We start from the raw sequence: 27,064 nt of genomic DNA on the forward strand, positions 1-27,064 counted from the left end.
AGCAACAACAACAAAACTCTCAATACAGTTCCTCTCACCTTTCCAGTGTCCTGAGTGCTTTCCGATGCAAGTCGTTTTGTGTGCTTTTCAAGGTAGCTGCAATAAAAAAATAAAAACATAACAGTTTTGTAAACATTTAGACATGGAAAATTGCACACACACCCTTTTTTTGGGATCATAAGGTCTGAAGCAGCACTACACATATTATAGGAATGTGGAATGTGAGAAGCATAAGCAAGGGGAAGCTAGAAATAGCAAAAAAAAAAAAAAGGAAATGGAAAGCATAAACATAGCAATACAAGGAGAAATAAAGACATAGGATGTAATACACAGAAGAGTTATATAAAAGAGATGAAAAAAATGCATGTCACATGGAATGAAGAACCATACAGAGACAAACCCCAAAATTTTAAAAGTGAGGTGGAAGCTGTAATAAGAGAAACTGAGAATATCTCAACTACAGGCCATACAGACAGTATCAACTGTACGGTTAACTAATATATACCAACAAACATGGAAAGCAAAACGTTAGCCAACACACTGGAAACAATCCATATACCTGCTCATCCACAAAAAAGGAGACACAAAAGACTGCACAAACAATAGGACCATAACATTGCTTCCCATACGAACAAAATTAAGCGCAAAATGCTGCAGCATAGATCCAATCATACATGGACAGAGGTGCAAGCAGGGTTCAGGGAAGGTAAGGGGACTAGGGACCATATCACTAACATACAATGGATAATGGAACATACAAAAGAATTTCAGGAAAAAAAATCACTATATGTTCAATTCATAGACTACAGCTAAGCATTTAACTGCATAGATGATGAAAAGCTATGTATGGTTCTTAAAGGCATGGGAGTGCCACTAAACTACCACCACCATCATATATTACAATCAATAGATCCAATAGAAAACTCGAACACGAAATTAAAAACAACATCCAAAAGGAATAAAGCTGCTCTCATAACCTTTAGGGCTGAAGGGCGGGTTATAAATACCATAAATAAAAATAATAATAAATAATAAATAGCACATTAAAAACAATAAGATGATTACTATAAGCTGTATCTAAAACACATAGAGAGCTCTAATCCTCGTTGCCTCTGAAAGAAATTTAACAATAGCCAGTGTTACATTTGGGGACTTATCCTCCACCAAGAAACAGATATGAAATTGGGCAGAACATCCAACAAATTTTCTCAGTAGTGGAATAATCAGATCCAGGCACATCTCACTGTAAAAGCTACAGGACAAAAAAATATACTTAATTGGCTCAACTTCCATATTATTACAAGGGAAGTGCCACTACACCTGATAGTCCTGATGAGAAATCTGTACTTAAGTCAAGAGGCTACATGGAGAAACAGAATGGTTCCCAATTGGCAAAGGGGTCAGGCAAAGTTGCATTCTGTCAATCTATCTGTACAATTTGTATGCAGAAAATATCGTGTGAAGAGCAGGTTTAGAGTTAGAAGAAGGAGGAGTAAAGATAAGAGGAAGGAACATCAACAATCTAAGATACGCAGGTGACAGCATACTACCGGAAGATAACATCATAGACTTGGAACAATTACTAAGAACGGTCAAGCAAGAAAGTGCAAAGACAGACCTGCTGCGGAATATTAAAAAAATTAAAATAATGACCATGGAGAATCTTCATAAATTCTACCTAGACAACAAGGAAATCAATATAGTTAAAGAGTTCCCATACCTTGTTTCAAACTTTGAAAAGAATGGAGACTGCAGTAAAGAAATCAGAAGAAGACTAAGTATGGGAAAGGCAGTGATGAAAGAACTAGATAAGATCCTAAAGAGGAAGGATATGCAACTCAGCACTAAAGTTACCATAACATTGTTCCAGTTATTGTATTCCCCATCACCTTGTATAGATGTGAGACTGGGACAATGAAGAAAGAGGACAGTAAGAAAATCAACTCGTTTGAGATGTGGTGCTGGAGAAGAGTGCTGAGGATACTCAGACAGCCAAAAAGACAAACAAATGGGTCCTTGAACAGATCAAGCTGGAACTATCCCTGGAAGCCAAGATGATTAAACTGAATCTGTCATACTTTAGCCACATCATGAGAACACATGAATCAACAGAAAAGACAATAATGCTAGGAAAGTTGGAGGATAGTAGAAAGAGAGGAAAACTGCAGCCCAAATGATTAGACTCAATCAGGGAGATCACGGTTTACATAACAAGTAATGGAGGACAAGGGGTCTTGGAGATGTCTCATCCAAGGGGCACCATGAGCCAAGGTCAATTTGAGGGCAGTTAACAACAACAAAAAACTCAGTCCACATGGTTCTTCAGATGAAGCATTTCACTGAGAATTTTGTTGCATTTGAAAAGCTTTTCACACTCCACTGGATCTTGCTGAAAAAGCATTTGTTGCTTTATTTCAAATGGTCATAGAAACTGATTAGTCCAGCAAAGCCAGGGATCCATATCCATTCCTTTCTTTTTCAGAACATTCAGCTAACAGGACAGAAAATAATTGCACTGATAAGTCAGAGAATGCCTCCTCCCATATGACCTTCCCTGGATTTTGACATCTTATTTATTCAATTTCCCCCACTATTGTCTTTCTTCCCGGAAGCACAGAATCATTTATATTTTCCCCACATGCCTGTTACATCCTCAAAGCAATGTTGTGAAGTAGGGGAAATTGAAAAAGTATTACTGGCTGAAAAATTACACAGGCTGCATCTGCACTGCAGAAATAATGCAGCTTGATGCTGCTTTGACTGCCATGGGTCCAGCCCATGGAATTCTAGGGTTTGTAGTTTGTTGTGGCACCAGAGCACTCTGACAGAGTAGACCAAATAGCTCATAAAACTACAAATCCCAGAAATTCCATGGTCTTGAGCCATGGCAGTTAAAGTGGTGTCAAACTACATTATTTCTGAAATGCAGATGCTGCCACACCTGATTGGGAGTTTGAACTAAGATCTCCCCAATCTTAGTCCTATTTTCTAACAATTACAGGGTTTGGCTCCCATCTTGTTCTTCATCTTTGGCTGTGGCTTCTTTATCATTTATTAGGTCAGGGTGGGCATAGTGCAACCCAAAGTTGGCATGAGGCCCTTGGGACCTCTAAGTGCAGTTCTTGGGACTCCCTCAGAAGCATCCCCCAGACCCTTAAAAAACTCTTCAAAATGACCTAAAACCACAGCAGTTTGGTTTACCTACACACACACCCAACACCCCCACCCTGCAAAAGACAAAAATCATCAAAAATAGCAACTGTCCTGAAATATGCTGGAGTGGCCCATAAGGTGAATATAGGGAGGACAATTGGTCCTCACCCCCCTTCGCAGTTGTCCACCACTGTGTTAAGACTGAGATCAACTAGACACAAAGCCTTCTCTGCTGTAGCATTTACCCTGTGGAACAGTTTGCCATAAGAAATCCACAGAACTAGCTTTTTGACAATTTTGAATATTTATAAAAAAACAAAAAACAATGCTAACAATTTATTTTAATTTTTGAAGGAATGAAGGTGGGGGAGAGAACATTTTCACTCTTTCCTACTGCTCACATGGTTGTTGTTATTCATGATTTTATGATTCTACTTGTTTATAAATATTCTATCTTGTTTTTAAATATTTAACTACATGATTTGAGATCCAGCATGGCATAATGATTTGAGTCTTGGACTATGACCCTGGAGACCAGTATTCCATTCCCAGCTAATCCATGAAACCCACTGGGCATGTCACAAGCTCTCACCCTCAAGGGAAGGCAATGTCTTGCCAAGAAAACCCCATGATAGATGCACTTTAGAGTGCCCATAAGTCAAAAACAATTTGAAGGAAGACAACAACAACAACAACAACAACAACAACAACGTATCATTTAACTGCATGCTGCCACCAGGTTCCCTTCAGACAACAAAGCCAGACTGCAAACAAAACATATGAATAAACCTCTGGATTTTTAAAATTGACTTTTTAAAATCTAAAACACTGTAGCATGGAGACATCAAACCACTGCTTTGCAATTAAGCCCAATACAAAGTTTGATTGCTCAATTTTTCTCAAATCTTGAGGCTGCAGTGAGGCTGCTTAATTCCCAATGCTTAGTGTGGGATTCACGCAGGTTCACTTGACATCCTAGAAACATTTACCTAGCTCTACCAACCCATATGTCTCTAGTTTTCCAGAAACAGATTTTAAAGAGCCGTTTGTTGAGCTCTGGCAGTTCTGCAGGGTCATCTGTGCAAAGCAGTTGGAAGGCAGCCCTGAAAACGAAAGCCGAGGGCCTGCACCTGCTGTCCCCTCGATGTACAAGACGTGTCGGGAGCCTACTGGCTCAGAAAAGAAGGGACAAAACTTTGCCAGAGGCTCAGCCGGTGCAAATGTCCTCAGGGGATGACAGAAACCCTTCTGGGAGAGACTCTGGCTTCTGGCCAAAGCATAAATGAGCAATGACAGATGTTGGCTGAGCTGCACCTTCTCTTGTGGATGCAGACTGACCATTCTGCAACTAATAGTTAATGGAATAATTTCCACCATCACCCCACTGTAAGTGATCAATCAATCTACAATGAAAAGTCACTGAAGAGTCACAATACTTCAAGCACATAGTTAGGTAAAAAAGCATAGTACATATTGAAAACTCTCCAAGGAACAGCACTTCTTTTATGAGAATTAATGCATTGCCTCAACAAAAATGGTGAAGACAGCCAGCATGGTGTAGTCGTTTGAATGTTGGACTGGGATTCTGGAAACCAGGGTTGGAATCTCTACTCAGAGAAATGGCTGGGTGACCTTGGGCCAGTCGCACTCTCCTTTGTACATAATGCTCTTATAGGAAAGCAAAGGCAAACCTCCTCAGAACAAATCTTGCTAAGAAAACTGCATGACAGAATCATCTTAAGGATGTTGTAAGTCAGAAACAACTTGTGAAATTAATAAACATATTTTTAAAAAAGCAATGACTTGAAGGCACATAACAACAACAATCTCAACAAAAACAATGAGGGACCTGTTATCCAAAATATATAAGTACTGCTGTGATAGTGTCACTTTAGGGTTGCTTTAGGTCAGAAACGACTTGAAGGCATACAACACACACATACACACACTGGAAAGTCCAGTCCACTTGAAAACTTAGGCTGGAACCCAATGCACATGTTTTGTTGTTGTTATTTGCCATCAAGTCAAGTTTGACTTATGGCAGCCCTATGAATGAGAGACCTCCAATAGCCCTGGTCATCAACTGCTCTGCTCCAGTCTTGCAAACTCAGGGCTGTGGCTTCCTTGATTGATCAGTCTCCCCCTGCCTTCCACTTTACCAAGCATTATCATCTTTTCCCATGAGTCATGTTATCTCATATTTACTTGGGAGTTAGTCTGACTAAACTCAGTAAGTACAGTATGTTGAGAGATCTTGTAGCACCTTTGAGACTAACTGAAAGAAAGAAGTTGGCAACATTAGCTTTTGTAGACTTCAGTCTACTTCCTCAGATGCATTTATAAGAGTAAAGTTCATAGAAAGGAAACGAGGACAGACATTTGTCAAGATATGGGAGCCATTAATCACCTCTTTATATATCTGATATTGTGAGACCACCCAGGTTTCAGCCTAAATAGTGGGAAAATTTGCCATGAGATTGCTGATACCTTAATTTTTGGGAAATGAAAACTCAAGATTATTCACTAGAAAAAAGAAAAGAAAAATGTACTTTTACTCTGCATTTGAAAGGTTTTTTTAAAATATATACGTACTCTGTTTTGTCATATGCTGGTGTCTTTTTATATTTTGTGATTATATCTTTGTGTTGGTATTACAAGTAAACAAATAAAAACTAATATTTAAAAAAATAAATCAACCCAACAATCAACCAATCAAATCACCAAGTTAGAATGATAAATTCAATGAAGCTAGCTGTACCCCATTGCTTAAGGCAGGAATGGAGAACCTTTGGCCCTCCAGATGTTTTGGACCACAGTTCGCACAATCTCTTAATATTGACCAGGCTGGGTAGGCCTGATGGGAGTTGTAGGCCAAACATCTAGAAATCCCACCCTTGATTTAAGGAAACAAGTAATCACAGATGGCCTTTTTGCAGCCCGTTTAGAAATGTACAAACTTGAGGATGTAGCTGGGGAGGAAAGAGATTAGGAATGGTTTGCAGATGCCATTTGGCACTAGTGCCAAAGCCATATGGAGCTTTAGTAGGTCCTTTCTCAGACTGCTAAGCATTGCCAAAATTTCTTTTCCTGCTCACATTCTTCTTCCCTTAGCAGCAGCTTGGCTTACAAAACTGAAGCAGATAAACATTTCCCACCTCTTAGTTCCATGTCAAGAAATCTATCATGTCTCTGATTTTTGCCTTTTGATAGCAATTTAGAAGGCAGCTCTTCCCTCTTGGTGTGCAGGCCTAGGTCCAGTGTACATGCAATAAGGTTAAGGATGGTTGTTGTTAGCTGCTTTCCAGTTAACTTTGACCCATGGCAATCCCATGAATGAGAGACCTCTAAGCTACCCTGTTCTGTAGATTCATGGCTGTGGTCTTCCCCAATTGAGTCTATCCATCTTCCTACTATCCTACACCTTATACACTTCATTATGTTAAGGGACTGGGTCAATAAGTATGGTCACAAAATCCTTCCTTGATAGCTTACTCCTTCTGTTGTATACATTCCCCATCCCCATCCCACATATTCTCTTCCTATTGAACTGGGCTGATGTTCAATTTGGCCATTGTTAACTATGCTTACAACGGATCACAGCACAGGATATTTTTCCTTCTGGTAGAGAGGCTTACATTCTGTATAGTAGTCAGTTCCTCACACTCGACTCACTGCTCAGTTGAGGATAGCATTAAAAAAATGGGGAGGGGGGATTTCTATCATTATTATTATCATTATTATTATTATTATATACAAAAGGTAAAACACAATTACATCATCTTTCTACTTTAAAAGCACAAGCTAAAATGCAGATTTACAAAACTGAGATCTCATTCAAAACTCCAAACCCAAATCTCTTGTGGTGCTGTGGTGGAACAGAAGCATGAGAATTGGGGTTTATATATTCTATAAGAGGTAACTACTTTTCCTTGAACTGATTATAGTTCCTTGCCCCAGAGGTTCTCCTGACATCGTCTGTAAGCTTCTCCATTAACCATACTTCCCAGAACTTCATCTACCATTGATCCATGGACAGATGACCTGTTTTCCAGTTTCTGACAATGATTAATCTAGCTATAGCAACCGAAAAGGATACAATTTCTTTATGATGGAGAAATTTATTATCAAGTTAAAATATTGACAAGAGAAGCAACTCTGGGGTGGGTTGAACCTTTTGCTTAGTAATGTCTGACATCAATTGAACAATCTGTGTCCAGATTTAAAACAAAATGTTTTTAAACCAGTGACAGAATTACAGACATTGCTGACCTAGTGTTGATCAAATGATAGTTCCACATTTGTGAAATGAGAAGACCAAAGAACTAACTCACAGAACTGTCATAAGGATCAATCCTCCATGACAGAGGACTGGACTGGATGGCCCCGTCTCTTCCAATTCTATGGACTTTATCACACTAGCGAAATCCCATTCAGAAATGGGATTTAAACTAGATTTAGATTTTTAAAAAACCTGCAAACATGGGAAGTTTATCACACGACATTGCTGCCAAGTTCCGAAAGTAAAAAGTTGCTGTTTTTTCCATTTTACCTTTGGTTTATTTTCACGTTATTTCACTTTGGCAGTAATGTCATGTGATAAACTTCCCGCATTTGCAGACTTTTTTTTCCAATTTAAATCTAGTTTAAACCCTGTTTTCTGAATGGGATTTCACTAGTGTGATACGGTCCTATGATTCTATGAATCAGGATTATGAAGAATTTCACATACTTCCAAGTGTTATGCAAGTGATTTATAAATAGTATAGCAGTAACTTTAACAAGAATTCCAAAATTTGGTGAGTATTAAAATAGATGGCCCTATGAAATTCAGTCCCAAGAGATGTTGGTGCTTTTGAAAGGATTCTCAAAACATATGTGCTCTCTCTGGCATTACACACAAATGTTTTATTTGAAACTGTATTTTAACTCATTTATTTTTCAGTTGTGATAAATGGTAAATGCTTTTATCATGTGGTACTGAATTTTATGCCCTCCAACTACCCCAGTTTTTCAAGAATTGCCCCAATTAATCCCATCACCCCACATTTTCAGCTGCTTTTAATGTGTCCCAGTTTTTCTGTCATCCCGTCCACTTCCCCCTTTCGTCTCAGCTTACTCCTTGTGGGTAATAAATTGTTGTTGTTGTTATTGTTAAATTGCTGCAAACTGATTGCAAAGTGGAAAAGTAGTCTGTACTCAATTGACCCAGCAGGGGGGGAGAAAAAAGGAGGGGCAGAATCATGCCCTTCCAAGTAGACACAGCCAAAAGCAAACTGCTGTATCCTCTCCTAAACTGTGTTTTCTTCCTTTTCCTCCTTGTGACATCTTGACCACCATTTGATGTTCTTGGACACTAAAAAAATCTGTTGTAAGACACCTTGAGTCCAGAACTGTGAAAAATGAGGGATATAAATATAATCCTCATCCCTCATAGAGAGAGAGGGAAGATAGAGGTGCACTCTACCACCATGTGGAGTGTTGTACTCATTCCCCACACTTGTTATAAATGACACATGTGGCTCATGGGAAGTTTCCTTACACCCCTTCCTTTCATGATTATTCTGAAATCATTTAAGATGTTTCTGCTTTATACCATATATTAACTAGCTGACGTTTTAATGTTGGGGCACTCCCATACTAGGAAATTTAGTGGCTAATTGTAAGTTCTAGATCAACTCATAATGTTCTTTGTGCACAGTACCTTCTAAATATCCTAACAGTGTAATTAAAGGGCTCGGGGGAACACAATAGCTAGTAATTAAGCCAATGGTATAAATGATTTTCCCCACCCACCAAAAAAAAAAAAAAGATATTCTGGAATAACAGTGGTAAAAATCAGCATGGATTTACATGCATCTCTAGCAGTGATCTCTTCTTTCTGCATAGCTTTTATTAAACAAAGCTAGATCAGTCATTTTAGGAAGACTTTTTATATATAAATGCAGAAAGAACATAGAACCTTTTGTAAAAAATGGAAATCCATTCCAGCTCTGATAAAAGAGTTGTAAACAATTAGGGATACTAAGTAGTAATCACTATTTTTATTACTCTCCACTCACTGTGTATATTTTAACTGTGATTTAACTGATGTGGTGTGTCTGTCAATAGTTGTTCTTTCCTGCCTCCATGGAAAGAGGCAAGTAAGAAATAAATATCATCATCATCATCAGATAGAGTAAGACAACCACAAGACAGGAGATTCTGGATGCCAGGACAATTCAGCTAATTGTTAATGATTTAATTTGTTAATATGATTGGCAGGCAAAACATTTTTTATTCCAGCTATTATTTAACAAACCTGCTGTGGCTCAGAAAAAAACATTTAACAGGCAGGTACTGTACTATACTTCTTGGTTGGTTTATTTTCAAATTGAAATTCAGTTTGTTTTGGTATTATGCCGAAATGCATAATAATAATAATAGGATTTATTTATATGCCACCCAATCACTGGGAATCCTGGCGGCTTACAACAGAGGGGATAATAGACGGTTCCCTGCCCTCAGGTTTACAATCAAAAGACATGACACAAAAGGAGAAGGGAATGGTGGGGAGGGAGGGATCAGGTCCAGCATTCTTCTCCTCCCTCTGAGGCCTGGACCAAGGCAGATGGACCGGAGGGAGGGCTCTCTTTCTTCAGGCTAGCCCTGGTGGAGCTGGGCTTGCCTGGTCAACTCCCTCATAGGCCAGAGGATGACAGTTATGGAGTTATACTCTATCCACATTATAGTTTCTCGTGATTTTTTGAACTGACCTGTTTTTAATCTCAATGCCCCGCCCCCCACCTACCCTGTACCTACGTTTAAACATTTCTCTGTATCTGATTTTAATATTTTAATATTTTTGAGCTGCCTTGAATCCCAGGAAAGGTGAGATATTAATCAAATAAATCTAATCAATAATAATAATAATAATAATAATAATAATAATAATATTTTTTTATTTCTATCCCGCTTTTTGCCAGGTAGTCAAAGCAGCATACAACAAGTTAAAATACATCCATATATACATAGTGCCCCCCTTAAAACAAGATTAAACAGTATAACATTAAAAACAACATATTAAAAGCCGACTAATCCAAATAATAATCATCATGGGCAGAGTTCACTAGATGGAAAGTCTTATTCGTAGCTGAGTATTTTATTCCGGGAAGGCTTGCTGGAAGAGAGCCATCTTAATGGCTTTTTTACAGCTCTCTAGATTGGTAATTTGACGGATCTCGTCCGGCAGGCCATTCCATAAATTGGGAGCGGCTGCAGAAAATGTCCTCTGGCAGGTCACCGTCAACCTGGTCTTTAAGGGCTGTCATAAATTCCTCCCAGAGGACCTGAGTTTACAGGTTGGATTATATGGAACTAGGCGATCCCTTAGATAGGTTGGGCTCAAGCCATGTAGGGCTTTGAAGGTAATAACCAACACCTTGTACTGTGCCTGGAAACTGATAGACAGCCAGTGGAGTGACTTCAGTATTGGTGTTATATGGTCACTCCTTTACTGTTCCTGTGACCAACCTGGCTGCCATATTCTGTACCAACTGGAGTTTCCGGACTAAGCACAAGGGTAGCCCCATGTAGAGCGCATTGCAAAAATCAAGTCTTGAAGTTACCAGTGCATGTACTACAGTTTCAAGGTCACCCTGTTCCAGGAAAGGGCGTAGTTGGCGTATCAGCTGAAGCTGATAACAGGTGCTTTTGACCATCGCATTCACCTGATTTCTCATGTGAAGTGACGGGTCAAGAAGCACCCCCAGACTGCAAACACAGTCCTTTGAGGGAAGTGTGAGCCCCTTTAGGACTGGAGGTTGCAGCCCAATCCCTGGTTTGGGGGGCCCCTACCGTAAGTACCTCCGTTTTGTCTGGATTCAACTTGAGCTTGTTTTCCCTCATCCAATCCATTACTGCCTGAAGACACTGGTTGAGGGGAGAGATGCCATCTGTCATTGTTGCTGATGATCGGGACATCGAGAAATATATTTGGGTGTCATCAGCATACTGATAACACCCAGCCCCATATCCATGGATGATTTCTCCCAGCGGCTTCATATAGATGTTAAATAGCATTGGGGACAGGATGGCGCCTTGAGGGACACCACAATTAAGCTCTGTTTTTGAAGAGCAACTGTTCCCGAGCATCACCCTCTGGAACCTGCCCAAGAAGAAGGAGCAGAACCACTGCGACACAGTGCCTCCAATTCCTAACTCTCTCAGGCGTTCCAGAAGGATATCATGGTCTACTGTATCGAATGCTGCTGAGAGGTCCGCTCCCTCTGTCGATGGCTAGATGAAGGTCATCAGTTCAAGCGAACTGAAGCCTGTTTGAAATGGATCAAGAAAATCGGCTTCATCCAAGACCACTTGGAGCTGAAGAGCAACTGCCCTCTCGATCACCTTGCTCAAAAATGGCAGATGAGAAACGGGCCTATAATTTTTCATGTCCAGGGGGTCCAGGGAGGGTTTTTTCAAGAGCGGTCTAACAATCGCTGCTTTCAAAGAGAATGGTAATCAAATCATATTTCTGATCGAGTCAGTAAGAAGTTATTGAGCGATTTCCCCCCTTCCTATGCCAAACTAATCTGGTTGGCCGGGGGGGTGGGGGTTCATTTGCAATTTGCCTCAGGCAGCAAACAGTCTCAGGTCAGCCTTGAGATTAATAGTGTCCCTCCAGCTTGACACAGCAAAGGTTTCCATTTGGAAAATAGGGAGGGAGTGTTACATTCCATTCTTCTCCTTGAAGAAATATCTAATCTTCCAGGTAAGATTTGGGACTCTGGGATAGAGGGAGCCTTCTATCAGGAAAGAGACATGAAACTCATCCCTTTTCAAAGCCATTTATTTGTGGCTGTCACCACATTTGGGGGCAAAATAAATAAATTACATTACAAAACTACATAATTTATGTAAAAGAAGCATTTCCTTCTGATGGCCCAATTCCTGGTTCATGGGCATGTGAGAAGGACCACCTTTGTCCCCACCCTTCTGAATCCCGTACTTGTTTCTGTTCCTTTAGCTTGCCTAAAGGGATAAATTATTCCAAAAGTGGTCACCCTTGATGGAAGTCTTCAAGTAAAGTCTGGATAGTTTTCTGCTAGAAATGCTTTAGCTCTGGATTTCCCACATTGAATAAATCTTTAAATTAAACAACCTACACCAGTGTTTCTCAAGCTATCTGATGTGAGGGATCAGGTATTTTTCCCCCTAATGTGCTAGGAACTATACTATTATAAGCCTTCAAGGCAACTCTTGACAAATGGTGACCCTCTTCTAGGGTTTTCTTGGTAAGATTTATTCAGAGGTTTATCACTGCCTTCTTCCAAGGCTGAAAGGATATGACTTGCCCAAGGTTACATTTGTGCCATTGGCTATAACTGTTCCATTCTTTCCTTTCCTCCTCCATGGAGCCAATGTTTCACAAACTGGCACCAGCCCAGGAACCACCACTTTGAGTGGCACGGACTACAAGATGCCCTCCAACTCAATGATTCTATAAACTTCCCTGGACTCCATCTGGCCATTGGCTCTGCTGCCTGAAGGTTTCTCAGAGATGTAATTGAAAATAAAACATTTTCAAGCATTGATTACCCACAGCTAAAGAGCCTCCATGGCCATTTGCAGTATATCTTTCAATAACTGCTCCCGGGGGGGGGGGGAATCAGGGAAAGGGCACCAACTCATCTATTTTGGGAGCCTCTTGAGAAGCTTTTTTTATTTAAAAAAAACATTCTTATGCTGTTTTAGCGATACCCCCGTATCCTAAAGAGACCAGATCCCATCTGATCTTGGAAACTAAGCAGGGACAGCCCTAGTCAGTACTTAAATGGGAGATCATCAAAGAATACCTGCTGCTGTAGGCTATATTTTAGAGAAAGGAACTGGCAAAACCATATCTGAGTATCCCTTGCCTAAGAAAACCCTATGAAATATAGTTGTAGTCTAAAATGGTATTTTTGTCAAACTCTAAGCTATTTACATTTGTTTCTAAAATGTTACTTTTCAAGGACTTCATGATATTAAACTGTGTGGGATCACTTCTGGAAAAAAACAACAAAATAAATAAATAAATAAATAAAAACCACATTACCATCAGTGGCTTGAAGGCTGTATGTCAGGCCCAAGGCCAAGTAGCCCTTAGCTAGGGACTCCCCAGCTTCTTCTCCAAGGTCAATCACCATCTTGGCAAAATGCTCTGCTTCCTCCAACTGTACCGACAAATCAATGAGAAAGAGAAACATTACTGGAAAGGCACTATGCAAATAGAATCTTTCTCCTTGACGCTCACAACAGGGTATTGTCCATTTAGGAAGAAAATAATCAGAGATTAGAAAAGTTACTTTTTTAATGGACTACAGCTCCCAGAACCTGTGATCTGCTAGCTGGGGGATTCCAGGAGCTGCAGTCCTAAAAGTAACATTTCCAAGCTCCAAGTTACAAAGTGGAAGTGACCATTGGTGTTTTAGTTCTATCAAGAGGTACCATGTCTCCAGCTCACCCCAAAAGCCTAACCACTAATTGTCAGCGTGTTACAGGAAGAGCGACGCAGTAGCTTAACGGTTAAGACACTGACTGACAACCACAAGCTTGGCACGTTAGCAGTTCAAAGCCCAAGTGCCACGTGATGAAGTGGGCTCCAGTCACTAGTCCCAGCTTCTGCCAGCCTAGCAGTTCACAAGCATGTAAAAGTGCAAGTATATAAATAGGTTCCACTTCAGGAAGGTAACAGCGTTTTGTGCAGTCATGTTAGCCACATGATCACAGAGTTGTCTTTGACAACACTGGCTTCCTCGGCTTAGTAACGGAGATGAACACCGCTCCCTGCAGTCAGACACAACTAGACAAACCTGTCAAGGGGAAACCTTTACCTTTAATAAGAAGAGATTATTGTTTAGTGGTAAAATAAATACATTCTGTATGCTCGAGGTTCTTATTTCTTCTGGGTGGGAGACAAAAGAGTGTCAACAAGTTATCCTCGGTGGAGTCCCTCTTCACTATCACTGTCAATGTGTCACCAATGACTGCTGTGGCTCATCAATGCAATCACCTGCAATATTGCCATGTCAAAAGCCACTCAGCAAGTAGGTGGCAGCTTTTTTTCCTCCTTCTTTTAATATCCTTCCAGGGTATTAAAAGAACAGGCAAATGTAATATCGGAGCCATTGGCAATAATCTTTGAAAACTCCTGGAAAACAAGAGAAGTCCCAGCAGACTGGAGGAGGGCAAATGTTGATCCCATCTTTAAAAAGGGAAAAAAAGAGGATCCCAACAATTATCGTCCAGTTAGTCTGACATCAATACCAGGAAAGATTCTAGAGCAGATCATTAAACAGAGAGTCTGTGAACATCTAGATAGCAATTCCATAATCACAAAAAGTCAACACGGGTTTCAGAGAAACAAGTCATGTCAGACAAACCTGATCTCTTTCTTTGATAAAATTACCAGCTTGGTAGATGAAGGGAATACTGTGGATATAGTATATCTTGATTTCAGTAAGGCCTTTGACAAGGTTTCCCATGACATTCTTGCAAACAAGCTTGTAAAATGTGGGCTAGACAAAGTAACTGTTACATAGATTTGTAATTGGTTGACCGGCCGAATGCAAAGGGTGCTCAACAATGGCTCTTTTTCAGCCTGGAGAGAAGTGACCAGTGGGGTCCCACAGGGCTCTGTCCTGGGCCCAGTGTTATTCAACATCTTTATCAATGACCTGGATGACAGAATTGGGAGCGTACTTATCAAATTTGCAGATGACACCAAATTAGGAGGAATAGCTAATACTCCAGAGGACAGGATCAACATTCAAAATGATCTGAATAGACTAGAAAGCTGGGCCAAAGCTAACAAAATGAAATTCAACACAGAGAAATGTAAGGTACTGCACTTAGGGCAGAAAAATGAAATGCACAGATATAGGATGGGGGACACCTGGCTGAATGAAACTACATGTGAAAGGGATCTGGGAGTCCAAGTAGACCACAAATTGAACATGAGTCAACAGTGCGATGCGGCAGCTAAAAAGGCCAATGCAATTTTAGGCTGCATCAATAAAAGTATAGTGTCTAGATCAAGAGAAGTAATAGTGCCACTGTATTCTGCTCTGGTCAGGCCCCACCTGGAATATTGTGTCCAGTTCTGGGCACCACAATTCAAAAAGGACATTGAGAAACTGGAGCGTGTCCAAAGGAGGGCTACTAAAATGGTGAAAGGTCTGGAAACCTGCCTTGTTCGACAGTGGAACACACTACCTCAGAGTGTAGTGGAGTCTCCTTCCTTGGAGGTCTTTAAGCAGAGGCTAGATGGGGATTGGGGATGCTTTGATTGGATTTCCTGCATGGCAGGGGGTTGGACTGGATGGTCCATGCGGTCTCTTCCAACTCTGTGATTCTATGATTCTATGCTACTAATATGAAAAGCAAATTGCATCGCTACTGCTTCACATGCTTCTCACCACAAACAAGTTATGCATTGCTTTTAAAAGTGGCATGGCTCTATGCTAAAAAAGAAAAGTACTGGAAAATAGAGGGAAACAAGGTGAAAAGAAAGAAAATGATCAAACAGAGAAAGGAATTGGCACGGCAGAGTAAAGGGCTTTGAGCTGTAGATTTGCCTCCCAAGGGGGTTTGAGCTCTGGTTTCTAAGGCTGCAGCTACCTTTCTTTTCCACCTGTGTTCTAAAGTTAGAAGAGTTACTGCAGATAGGAAATGCAGGACATATTTGAGAGTCTGCAAGTATATGCCTCATTAGCTCACAGGATAGGTTGCAGGTCTCGTCAGCAATAATCAGCAGTGTCAGCTTCAGGTTAAGAGCCAGGCAGCAAAGCTTAACGTTATTGGAAAGTTCCTGAATCTTGAAGGCTTTGACGAGAGGCTCAAGTTTTCTTTAATGGTTTCTAACTTGGAACGCAACCAGATTGGACACAAATATTTAAGGACCTGATGAAAAGGCATTCTTCATGCCCAGCCATGTCAATAACTCAGCAGTTTGGTTATCTCCTTCACACCGCAAAGGTTAAAAATAATTCTAGCTGCCAGAAATATTCTTGCCAACCAATTAAAATAAAAACACTAACCTTCTGCAGTGCTTGTTTTGCATTATGGTTATGAACAAAGAGTTTGTTTTTCTCTTTATTTAAAAAAGAAATAATGCTGCCAAATTTAACATTATCCACTAATACAAATCTGTAATGCAGAGGTGGGCAACTTATGGCCTTTCAGATGTTATTATACAGCAACTCCCTCTTGTTTTAGCCAGAAGAGTCAATGACAAAAGATGATGGTCCCTAGTGGCCCATCCATCACAGATAAAATCAGTGTGCTATACACTGCCAGTGGATAATGTATCATCAGTGGAACAGTGGTCTGAATAGAGAGACAAAGTGGCAGGTCATAGGCATGGGGGTGTGAGCCAACTAATACCCAATCTCACAGGGCTGTTGTGAGCTCCATGAAAGAAGTGTGGGGTAAAATGAAGTAAATAATAATAAACTAAGACTAGGGTTAACTCATGATAGCAGACTGGCAGCAATAAATGGGAAGCAAAAGATGGAGAGACATAAAGAAGGGATAGGTTAACTTCAGTCTTCCAGATTTTCCTGGATGACAATTCCTGCATCTCTAACCATCAGCTATCCAATTTCAGGCTGATGGAACTGTGGGATCTTTCCCACAAATCTGTTTTAGTCGTGTACTATGATTCCACTTTTATTGCCATGGCTACATCCTATGGAATCCTGTGGCTTGTAGTTTGGCACTAGAATTCTCAGGCTGAGAATCCTAAACACTCCTCCCTAAACTTCAAATCCCAGGACTCCACAGCATGTTGCCATGTGAATTAAAATGGAACCATTGCGCTATAATTAATAATAATAATAATAAATTTTTTATTTTTATCCCGCCCTTCCAGGGATCAGGGTGGCTAACAACAAGATTAAAATACATACAGTGCAGGAAAAGTTAAAACCATAGAACACAATAACAAATAAAAAGCCCCTATAGCCCAACCTCATGGCCACGGAAGAGGAGGGAGGCCCACAGGATATTTATTCGGGGAATGCCTGCTGGAATAGGAAGGTTTTGAGATCCTTCCTAAATTGGGCCAGGGTGGTAGATGAGCGGAGCTCAGTGGGCAGCTTATTCCAAAGGGCTGGGGCAGCTATGGAAAAAGTCCTCCGCGAGGTGGAGGCTAATCTGGCCCCAGGCACCTTCAGTAGTTGCTGCCCAGACGTTCTGAGGGTGCGAGGCGGAATGTACGGGGAGAGACGGTCCATTAGGTATCCTGGGCCCAAGCCATTTAGGGCTTTATAGGTAATAACCAACGCCTTATATTGAGCTCGGAAGCGAATGGGCAGCCAATGAAGGTCTCTAAGAACCGGTGTTATATGGCTGGTCCTGGGAGCACCAGTGACCAGCCGGGCCGCCATATTCTGCACCATTTGTAGCTTCCGAGTTTGGTATAAGGGTTGCCCCATGTAGAGTACGTTGCAGAAATCCAATCTCGAGGTTACCAGAGCATGTACAACAGTTTCTAGGTCCCTCTGGGCCAGATATGGGCGCAGCTGGCGGATCAGCCGAAGCTGATAACAGGTGCTCTTGACCGTCGCATTCACCTGAGCAGTCAGGTGAAGCGACGAGTCAAGAAGCACCCCCAGACTGCGCACGGAGTCCTTCACAGGGAGCGTGACCCCGTTCAGGACAGGTGGAACCACCGCCATTGCTGGACCAGGAGAACCCAACACTAGTACCTCCGTTTTCTCTGGATTCAATTTGAGTCGGTTTTCCCTCATCCAGCCCATTACTGACTCCAGACAGGCCGCGAGAGGAGAGATGCCATCCCCAGTCACTGCATCAGTCGGAGACATAGAGAAAATGATTTGGGTGTCATCAGCGTACTGATAACCCCGCGCCCCATGTCTCCGGATGATCTCTCCCAGCGGTTTCATGTAAATGTTAAATAGCATGGGAGACAGAATGGCCCCTTGAGGGACCCCAGTTTTAAGGGGCCTCTCATCGGAGCACACGTCTCCCAGCTGCACCATCTGGGACCTCCCGGAGAGGTAGGAATGGAACCACTGGAGCGCAGTGCCCCCGATCCCCACCTCTGCCAGGCGCCCCAGAAGGATACCATGGTCTATGGTATCGAAAGCCGCTGAGATGTCCAAGAGCACCAGCAGGGACACGCTTCCCCTGTCGACGCTCAGACGGAGATCATCGACCAAGGCGACCATGGCCGTCTCAACCCCGTAACCCGCCCGGAAGCCAGTTTGAAATGGGTCCAGATAATCCGTTTCATCCAAGACCGCCTGAAGCTGGATCGCAACCGCTCTCTCGATCACCTTTCCCAAAAATGGTAGCAGCGAGACTGGCCGATAATTATTATGAACCAGGGGGTCGAGGGAGGGCTTTTTTTAGGATCGGTTTTACAATGGCCAATTTGAGATCCGATGGAAATTGCCCATCCCTCAAAGATGTATTAATTATCCGGCGTAACAATGACGTTACCGCCGGTCCCCCCCTGGGCCGCTAACCATGAGGGACAGGGATCAAGAGAGCAGGTCGTTTTCCGAACACTTCCGAGGATCTTGTCCACATCCTCGGTACTCACCAACTCAAACTGATCCAGTTTAACATAGTCCACGGAGGCTCTGGACACTTCTACCCTAGGTTCTGCAGTAATGTCAGCGTTCAGACCTTCGCTTATACGAGAGGTTTTATCCGCAAAAAAGTCGTTGAACAAGTCACAGCAGGCCTTAGAAGGTTCAAGGATCTGGTTCAGAGCGGGAGGGAGCTGAGTTAGCTCCCTGACCACCCTGAACAACTCTGCCGGACGCGACTCAGCAGACGCAATACGAGCACCATAGAACGAGTTCTTTGTTGCTCGTATTGCCTCTCCGTAGTCCTCTAACAGTTGGTCTAGGAGAGCCTTGTCGTGTAAGCAAAGGTGTTTCCGCCAACGGTACTCTATCCGTCGCAGAACCCGCTTCCTCGCCCGGAGATCTTCCATGTACCAGGGCTTACGTTTGGAAGCGGGCCTGAGAGGGCGCTTGGGAGCGATCCTGTGTATAGCCCCGGAAAGACCGGTATTCCAGATACCGGTGAGGGCATCAACAGAGTCGCCGTCATTTCCAACCGTGAGCCCCTCTAAGGCTTCTTGGAACCTCTCAGGTTCCATCAGCCTTCGAGGGTGGACCATCCTAACAGGTCCACCACCCCCGGGGGGATCTGGGTAGAAGCCTTGATTTTCGCCTCTACCAGGAAATGATCCGTCCATGACAGGGGGGAAATATTAGCTATTTCCACCCACGGATTTTCCGCATCCGAGCAGAAGACCATATCGAGAGTGTTACCCGCACAATGCGTGGGACCCTGTATCAGCTGGGACAGGCCCATGGCCGTCATGGTATCCATGAATTCCCGAGCCGCACCGGATGGAACATAGCTGGTCGTGAGGGAGATGTTGAAGTCACCCAGGACAAGAAGCCTGGGCGTCTCCAACATCAGCTCAACGACCAGCTGTGTCAGCTCGTTAAGGGAGTCCGCTAATGCACGGGGTGGCCGATACACTAACAGAATCCCTAGACTGTCCCTAGCCTTTAGGGTCAGGTAAATACACTCAATATAGGTAGTCTGTCGGATGTGGTTCCTGGTGAGGGATACGGTGTTCCTATGTACCAAGGCCACACACCCCCCCACCCACCTAACCTGCGCTGGTCCTTCACCGCGTACCCAGCAGGCAGGGCCTGAGCCCACACAGCATCCCCTTCAGGCCCCAGCCAGGTCTCGGTAATGCAAGCCAGGTCACACTTCGAGTCCTCCAGTAGGTCCTGGAGGATGTGGGTCTTGTTATTAATCGACCTGGCATTGCACAGGAGCAGCGACAGGGTTTGTGGCACGGTTGGAGTGACCCTCAGGTCCTTCAGGATGGGAGGGGGGCAGGAAGGTGAGATAGATATAACGCATCGATCCCGCCTTCCCCTGGAACGCAAGCCCCTTCTCCCACCGCCATACCTCCCCCTGCCCCACACAACCTCAATGGGAGCTCCGCCCTCCAAGATGTCATCCCCGGCCCAGGCATCCCCCGTATCCCTAATCTCCCCCCAACCCTCTATGGCGGCTAAGGGAGCAGAGGGCAGCCACTACAGGCATCCTCATGCTCCCAGGCTAACCCAAGCCTCTCGTGCCCGACGGGAACTGCGCAGTTGCGCAATTCCGCAACTGCGGTGTTCCCCAAGTCCGTGGGCGGCACTCCCGGGGCGGTGCGCAGATGCGCACCTCCGAAACCCCGGGAGGAGGCCGCCCGGCGAAGGGGTGCAGTCCTGACGGCGGCGGCAGCGGCAGCGGCGGCGGTGTCCCGGCGTGGAGGCAGAAGGGGGCGTGTCGGGAGGGTCCGGTTCCCCGGCTTTTAACCCCGCCGCTCTCACCTGGCGGGGCTCCTCCCAAACTTCCCCCCAGATGGTCCTTAAAGGGCCCTCACGCTCACACTGGCCGCCAAGCGCCAAGGCCAGGAGAGTCCAGGTCCCAGCGGGGTCCCAACGGGGTTCCCCAAGTCCGTGGGCGGCACTCCCGGGGCAGTGCACAGATGCGCACCTCCGAAACCCCGGGAGGAGGCCGCCCGGCGAAGGGGTGCAGTCCTGACGGCGGCGACGGCGGCGGCAGCGGCGACGGTGTCCCGGCGTGGAGGCAGAAGGGGGCGTTTGATGAAGTTCAACTACATCTATAGAGTCCCAGCTTCCCTATCCCTAGTAGAGGAGAAAAACCACTCAGCTGGCTCTGACTAAATGCCCATCTAGTTCAACATGTTTTCTTCCATGGTGGTTAACCAGAAGCCCACAAAGCAAGCATGACTACAGTAGCTGCTATTTTACTCCATAGTAACTGGTATACTGATTTTGGGAGAATTATTTTTGGGGTAACACCCAGAATCACCCCTCCATGCAGCATTCTTTGGGTTACTTCTTCATAGTCCCCAAATGGTAATGTCTCCAAACTATATCGGTAGCAAACTGACCTAAACTTCCACAAATTTTGTTTGATCCACTTTTCATACCATTTGAGCTCAGACAGCACAGGGCTAGAGAAGCTGCAGCCCCTCAGTTTTGCAGTTCCCATCAGCCCCAATTAGCCTGGTTAGTTGAAAGAGATAGTGACAATACTTCAACGTCTAGGGCTATGGGTTCTTCAGCCCTGGACTGTCAGCCACAAGAGGTGAGCCTTTCTCTTCACAGGCATTAACTCACCTTGGGCAAATCACCTTAAACCAGAGGTGGGCAAAATATGTCCCTAAGGCCCTCCATGACTGTTTTTATAGCCCCTAATCCCTCGCTGTCATTTATCCAGCTCACTCCAAAAGGGCAAAATGCCATCGATAGCAATCCACTTTTAAATATATTTCCTTTCACCCTCCGCAGCACTATTTCAAATGCAAGAAACCCACCTTTTTTAGAAGTAGTCACTGACCTATGGCTATATCTGGCTTGGGGTGTAGGGGGGATTTTTGGCAGACTTAAGAGGCAGAAGATCTCAGCGGCAGAAAGCAGCATCCTAAACCCATTGTAGTTGCCTGCCTGTCTTTGCTATAGGCAACCTATTGTTCCCTTAGCCCCAGCCCTGCCAGCTGTAATGTGTAGAGGAGGAAGATAGATAGATGGGTGTTGGTGGTGTTGATGATAATGACGATGATGATTATGGTAACAGCAGGGATGTTGGACCTTTTTCTACAACCAGCAGTAGCAAGTGGTTAAGCTCTCCAGAGACTGTATTGTTGCAAGTAGATTGTTCTTGTTGTGTGCCTTCAAGTTGTTTCTAACTTATGGTGACCCCAAAGTAAACTTATCACAGGGTTTCCTTGGCAAGATGTATCCAGAAGGGGCTTGCTATTCCTCTACCCTGAGGCTGAGAGAAGATGACTTGCCCAAGTCCGTTTCCATGGCTGAGTTGGGATTTGAACCCTGATCTGCACAGTTCTAGTCCAATGCTCAAAGCACTTCACCATGCTGGCTCTAGAGTCTAGGAGAATGGGAGAATGTTGCCATTCAAAAACAACAACTGCAACTCGTAAATTAAAATGATCATGTCTGGGGGGAAAGAGTTGACTTTGATTTCTTCTTGCCATCCTACCCAAGGTGCAGGGCTGGTCCAACATTTTATGCTACCTGAAGCAGAACACAAAATTGCTTATGCATACCCTATTTCACATTCAAAAGACAAGTCGATTGACTGAATCTGCTTTAAGCCTGGCAACTGGATAGCAACTCACATCAGTACCGCAGGATCAAGTTGGATGTCACAGATATTTCTGTCTTCCAAAAGAGAGAGAAATGGTCAGGGGGCCCAGGATGAACAGCTATGGGGCTACTATGGGTGCAACTGCTGCCTGATGTTGATGCTTCAAGCTAAATTAACCAGCCTTCCCCAGATATAAAAAGGGAGTAGCATCTGGATGAGGAAATGACTATAGAGGTGACCAAATGCTGGTAAGAAATTTGGTATCCTCTGAGGTTTGGTTCCAGAACCCCCGTGGATAACAAAATCTGTGGCTGCTCAAGTCCTATTAAATACAATGGAATATTAAAATGGTGTCATATAGAATCATAAAGTGGCAAAATCAAGGTTTGCTTATTGTAATTTATATATTTTAAAAAATATTTTCAAGCTGTAGATGCTTGAATCCATGGATAAAAAAATCCATGGATACAGAGGGCTGACTGTATAAGCCTAGCTCTCCTTCCCCCATTTCTGCTTTCATCCCGATCAATGGTGACATTAAAAGACCAGGGTGACTGGCACAAAGGGTGATGCCTAGGTTCTAGGCCATTACACCAGAAGAAAATTTCAGGGTGACAAAGAAGCCTCCAGCTACTTTAAAAGAATTGCTGACTACAAGGGCTCCTTAGCTGTCAGAGAGAATGAGGAGAAGTTGTCAAACCTCTCCCGAGTCAAAGGATGTTCACACAAATAACACTCAGCAAGAAGTGCCAACAAGCTGTGTTCATCCACCATAAAATATAATAATCTGGGCTCTTCCCCTCTCACCACTGCCATCATCATTGGAGAAAACTGTGCATTTTGTTCACAGTCTAAACCCTTGAGAACTGTTTCCCCTGAAACAGAGGGAGGCCATTTCTAGCTAACCATGTTATTTTACAGCAGGTTTTGGAATGCATATTTGAGCCAAGCCCATGGGCATGCTGACAAGGGAGTAGGGAACAGCAGGTGCAGCTATCCCCTGGCAAGCTGCCACCCAGCTAGTATTCAACGGGCACATCTTGGCATGTCGCTTCTTTTTGTTTTCCTCCCCCTCTCCAACTCCTTCCAGAATCCAAAGCCACACATGTTAAATTATACCCTCAAGATTTAAAACAGCAGCAACAGCAACGGCAACAACAACCAAGATCATTCACCAACTGCAGTTTAGCATCGCTGGGGGCAACTACCTTGATGGCATGGAACAAGTGGGGAGGGAGAAAATATCTAGATTTTTAAAGAAACCAAATAATAATAATAATAATAATAATAATAATTTGTTTTATTTATACACCGCTATTCCAAAGATCATAGCGGTGAACAGCAAGTAAGCTAATTAGCAAGTAAGCCTCTCAGAACTGGAGAAAAGAGAAGGAAAAGGAAACAGGGTGGTAAAATTAAACTCCAACGCTAAAGGCAGTTTATTGCAGAATCTCTGAGGTACCAGAATAATGATGGATAGAAATGTCAATAGACAGGATGGCGTAGTGGTTTGAATGCTGGACTATGACTCTAGAGATCAGGGGTCAATTCCCAGCTCAGCCATGAAATCCACTGTGTGACTTTGGGCAAGTCACACTCTTTCAGACTCAGAGTAAGGCAATGGCAAACCTCCTCTGAACAAATATTGGCAAGAAAACCCCTTGACAGGGTTGCTTTAGGATCGCCATAAGTCAGAAATGATTTGAAGACACACAAAAACAACAACACAACAGAAACATCAATCTAGTCCAGTAGTTTCCAACCTTTAGCCCTCCAGATGTTTGGGACTTCAAAGCTCAGAAGAACCGGACAGAACGGCCAATTCTAAGGGACTCTGGAAGCTGAAGTCCAAAACACCTTGTGGCCCAGAGACTGAGAATCTCTACTCTACTCTACCATTTCTGTATGTATTGCATGAAGACCTTACTTGGAACACTTCACATCATGAAACAGTAAAGCCAGGTTTTACCACAGAGTGAACCAACTACAGCCAGTCTGGTTCTAGGACAAACACATACATTTTGCAACATGTTTTCAAACATCTATTCCCTCTGTTCACATTGCATATTTTGAAGTCTTACATTTTTAAAACATTTTAAAATCTTTGGTCAGCCAGATACATTTAAAGTTATGACTACATGAGTTTGTCCCCATCATTAAAAGATTCAAACTTTCTTTTAAAAAAAACCTGTGATTCTTTTGTTTGTTTGTTTTGATGAAATTAAGAAAGCACTAAAACAAACAAAGAAGAGGACCCCCCCCCCCATCTTCTCCTAATTCAAATTAAGAAGACCTGCTATGAACATCTGGTGAATGTCAGAATCTGCATTACTCTCTGTGCTTATGCAAGCATTGCTAGGACTCAGTAAGATTTTATTTTATTTTTGGTTCTGAGGCATCCTGTGTCCAATTTTCAGACAATTTTCCATGCTGTCATAAATTATTCTCTCTGACTGTAATCTAGCTAACAAGAGCTGCATGCTGGAACCAGGTTTCCATACACATATCACTTGTTGGATCAGGAACTCCAGTTATAAATCAGATCCACATCCAAAGGTGCGTCAGAATTTACTTGTAATTCTCAGCACCATCTCTCTAGACACAGCATTCCTTTCAATGGAATGTACATTTGAATATCTATTTCAAGGCACCTTCCCAACTATGATCTGATACAATTACTAATAATCATAATAATCACAACAGTTGTAATGATATATTTACTTTATTTAGCCACTTTGTCACACAAGTAATCCAAGTGGCTCACAAAGCAAATAAAAGGCTAAAATAAAACATAAAGCCAAGAAGAAGAAAACTGAAAGAAAATCTGTTAAAAATTAAAACCTAATGGAAAAAAAAAATGATAGTTGAAAGGAGAATCCTAGATGATGAAACATAGTCCCTTAAAATACCTGGATGAATAAAATGTTTTGACTTAGCACCAAAAGGATCATAAAGACGGCATTAGACAAAATTATGTAGGAAGGCTGTTTCATAACTAGGGTACTACCACCAGAAAGGCCCTCTCTCTGGTTACCACCCCAGTTCACACAATTTGGCAAGGGAATTCAGCGCAGGACCACTAAAGAAGATGTGAAGGGACTGGTAGATACTTACAGAGGAGCTAGCATGGTGCAGTGGTTTGAATGTTGTTCACCTACAAGTCTGGAGACCAGGGTTCAAATGCCTGCTCAGCCATGGAAACCCACTGGGTGACCTTGGGCAAGCTGCCCTCAGCCTCTGAAGAAGCCAAACTCCCTCTGAACAAATCTTGCCAAGAAAACGCCATGATAGGTTCGCCTTAGAGTTGGCATAAGTGAGAAACAAAAGAGGCCCTGCAAGACTGAACTCTGCACCCTCCTGCATCAGATAAAATCTTGGCCAATCCATATGGCTGGAAGGAATACTGTTCTCAACTTCCAATCCTCTTTCTCGTTTCCCCATCTTTCTTTTTTACAGGGTGGGACTCATGTGGCCCTTCAGATGCTGCTGGACTAGAAATTACAAAAGCCCTAGCCAGATGAGACAATGGATGTTGGGAGTTACACTCCCATGACCTCTAGAGAGCTGCCTGATTGCCTTGTAGGGCTGCAGATGAAGGAAAGGTATGCTACTTCCATGCAAATGACTGAGTCATCTAAAAATGTGGTGTCATGCCACTCAGCAGCCACGAGCATACTTAGGAAAGGTAGCTACCGTCCCCTCTTCTGTGGTTAACAACCATAGAGAAATTGTCCAAAAGGCCCCTGTAGTAATGCCAGGGCTCTTGTAACCATCCGGTTGGAAAAGGTAACTGATTATTGCCTGTATTTAATTTTCCTTGGCAGTAGGAACTATTGTTGTGAAGAAATGATTTTCCCTGGAGTCCCACAAAAACATGAAACTAATCCTAACCGAACTCCCAAAACCCTCACTTCTTTTTTACCCTACTTTAGCATCAGAAGGAGAGAAAAATACACTACTTTTCTCATAATCAAAATTGTCTATTGCCCTGCCCAGTCTCACATGGTTCCTGTTTGTTTGTTTTATTTTAGGATGGCTTTCCTCTAGGAATTTATTTCACTAGACTCACCAGGGGCTTACTGTCTCTTCTGCATCTCTTTGCTGAGCCCAATTAATATTCTTTCCACCTGCTAAAGAGCTCCACGATTCCATGCACAAAGGCAGGAAGGTAAATCAAATGGCAACTTGATTAACTAGCAAGAGAACCTGCTTCCCACTTTTTCAAACATGTAATTATTAAAATAATGAGGTTTTTTAAAAGGCAAAGTTGCTTTTTTTAAAATAGAACAAATAGATTCAAAAACAATGAGGTAGCCCAGCTGTAATGAAACACCAAAGCAGACAGGAAAAAGAACATACATCTTGAGTTTATTCATTTATATGTGATGTTCTGGCTCTTTCTCTCTCCCCTTCCCTCCCTTCCTATCTCTCTCTTGTAGCTAACTGGCAATTACATTTCTAAATTTATTCCAAAACTAACAATATATTTATAGCTTTCTGAAAATACACAGAATAAGTCACACAATCAAGCTTCCTGAAAAATGAATGGCTTGATACTTTCATAACTGAACCGTTCTTAATTTTCTGTTAGAGGGCTAGACCAGATACTTGGTCACACCCTGCTTTTTACATAATATTACTGATAGGATGGATAGATAGATAGATAGATAGATAGATAGATAGATAGATAGATAGATAGATA

At 42.9% G+C, this 27,064-nt stretch overlaps 1 protein-coding gene across 6 annotated transcripts in view; it reads right to left on the reverse strand.

The window, feature by feature from the left end:
- Window positions 1–27,064, reverse strand: part of TTC7A (tetratricopeptide repeat domain 7A) — a 290,642-nt gene that overhangs the window by 156,339 nt on the left and 107,239 nt on the right. For all 6 annotated transcript variants that reach the window (XM_042476228.1, XM_042476218.1, XM_042476210.1 and 3 more), the window contains exons 12-13: window positions 13,229–13,346; window positions 39–96 (exon numbers count right to left, since the gene is read on the reverse strand). In XM_042476228.1, coding sequence (XP_042332162.1) covers window positions 39–96; window positions 13,229–13,346 — 176 coding nt within the window. The remainder of the gene's footprint in view (window positions 1–38; window positions 97–13,228; window positions 13,347–27,064) is intronic.

The sequence above is a fragment of the Sceloporus undulatus genome, chromosome 1, assembly GCF_019175285.1.
Source record: "Sceloporus undulatus isolate JIND9_A2432 ecotype Alabama chromosome 1, SceUnd_v1.1, whole genome shotgun sequence".
In the NCBI taxonomy this organism is placed as follows: domain Eukaryota; kingdom Metazoa; phylum Chordata; class Lepidosauria; order Squamata; family Phrynosomatidae; genus Sceloporus; species Sceloporus undulatus.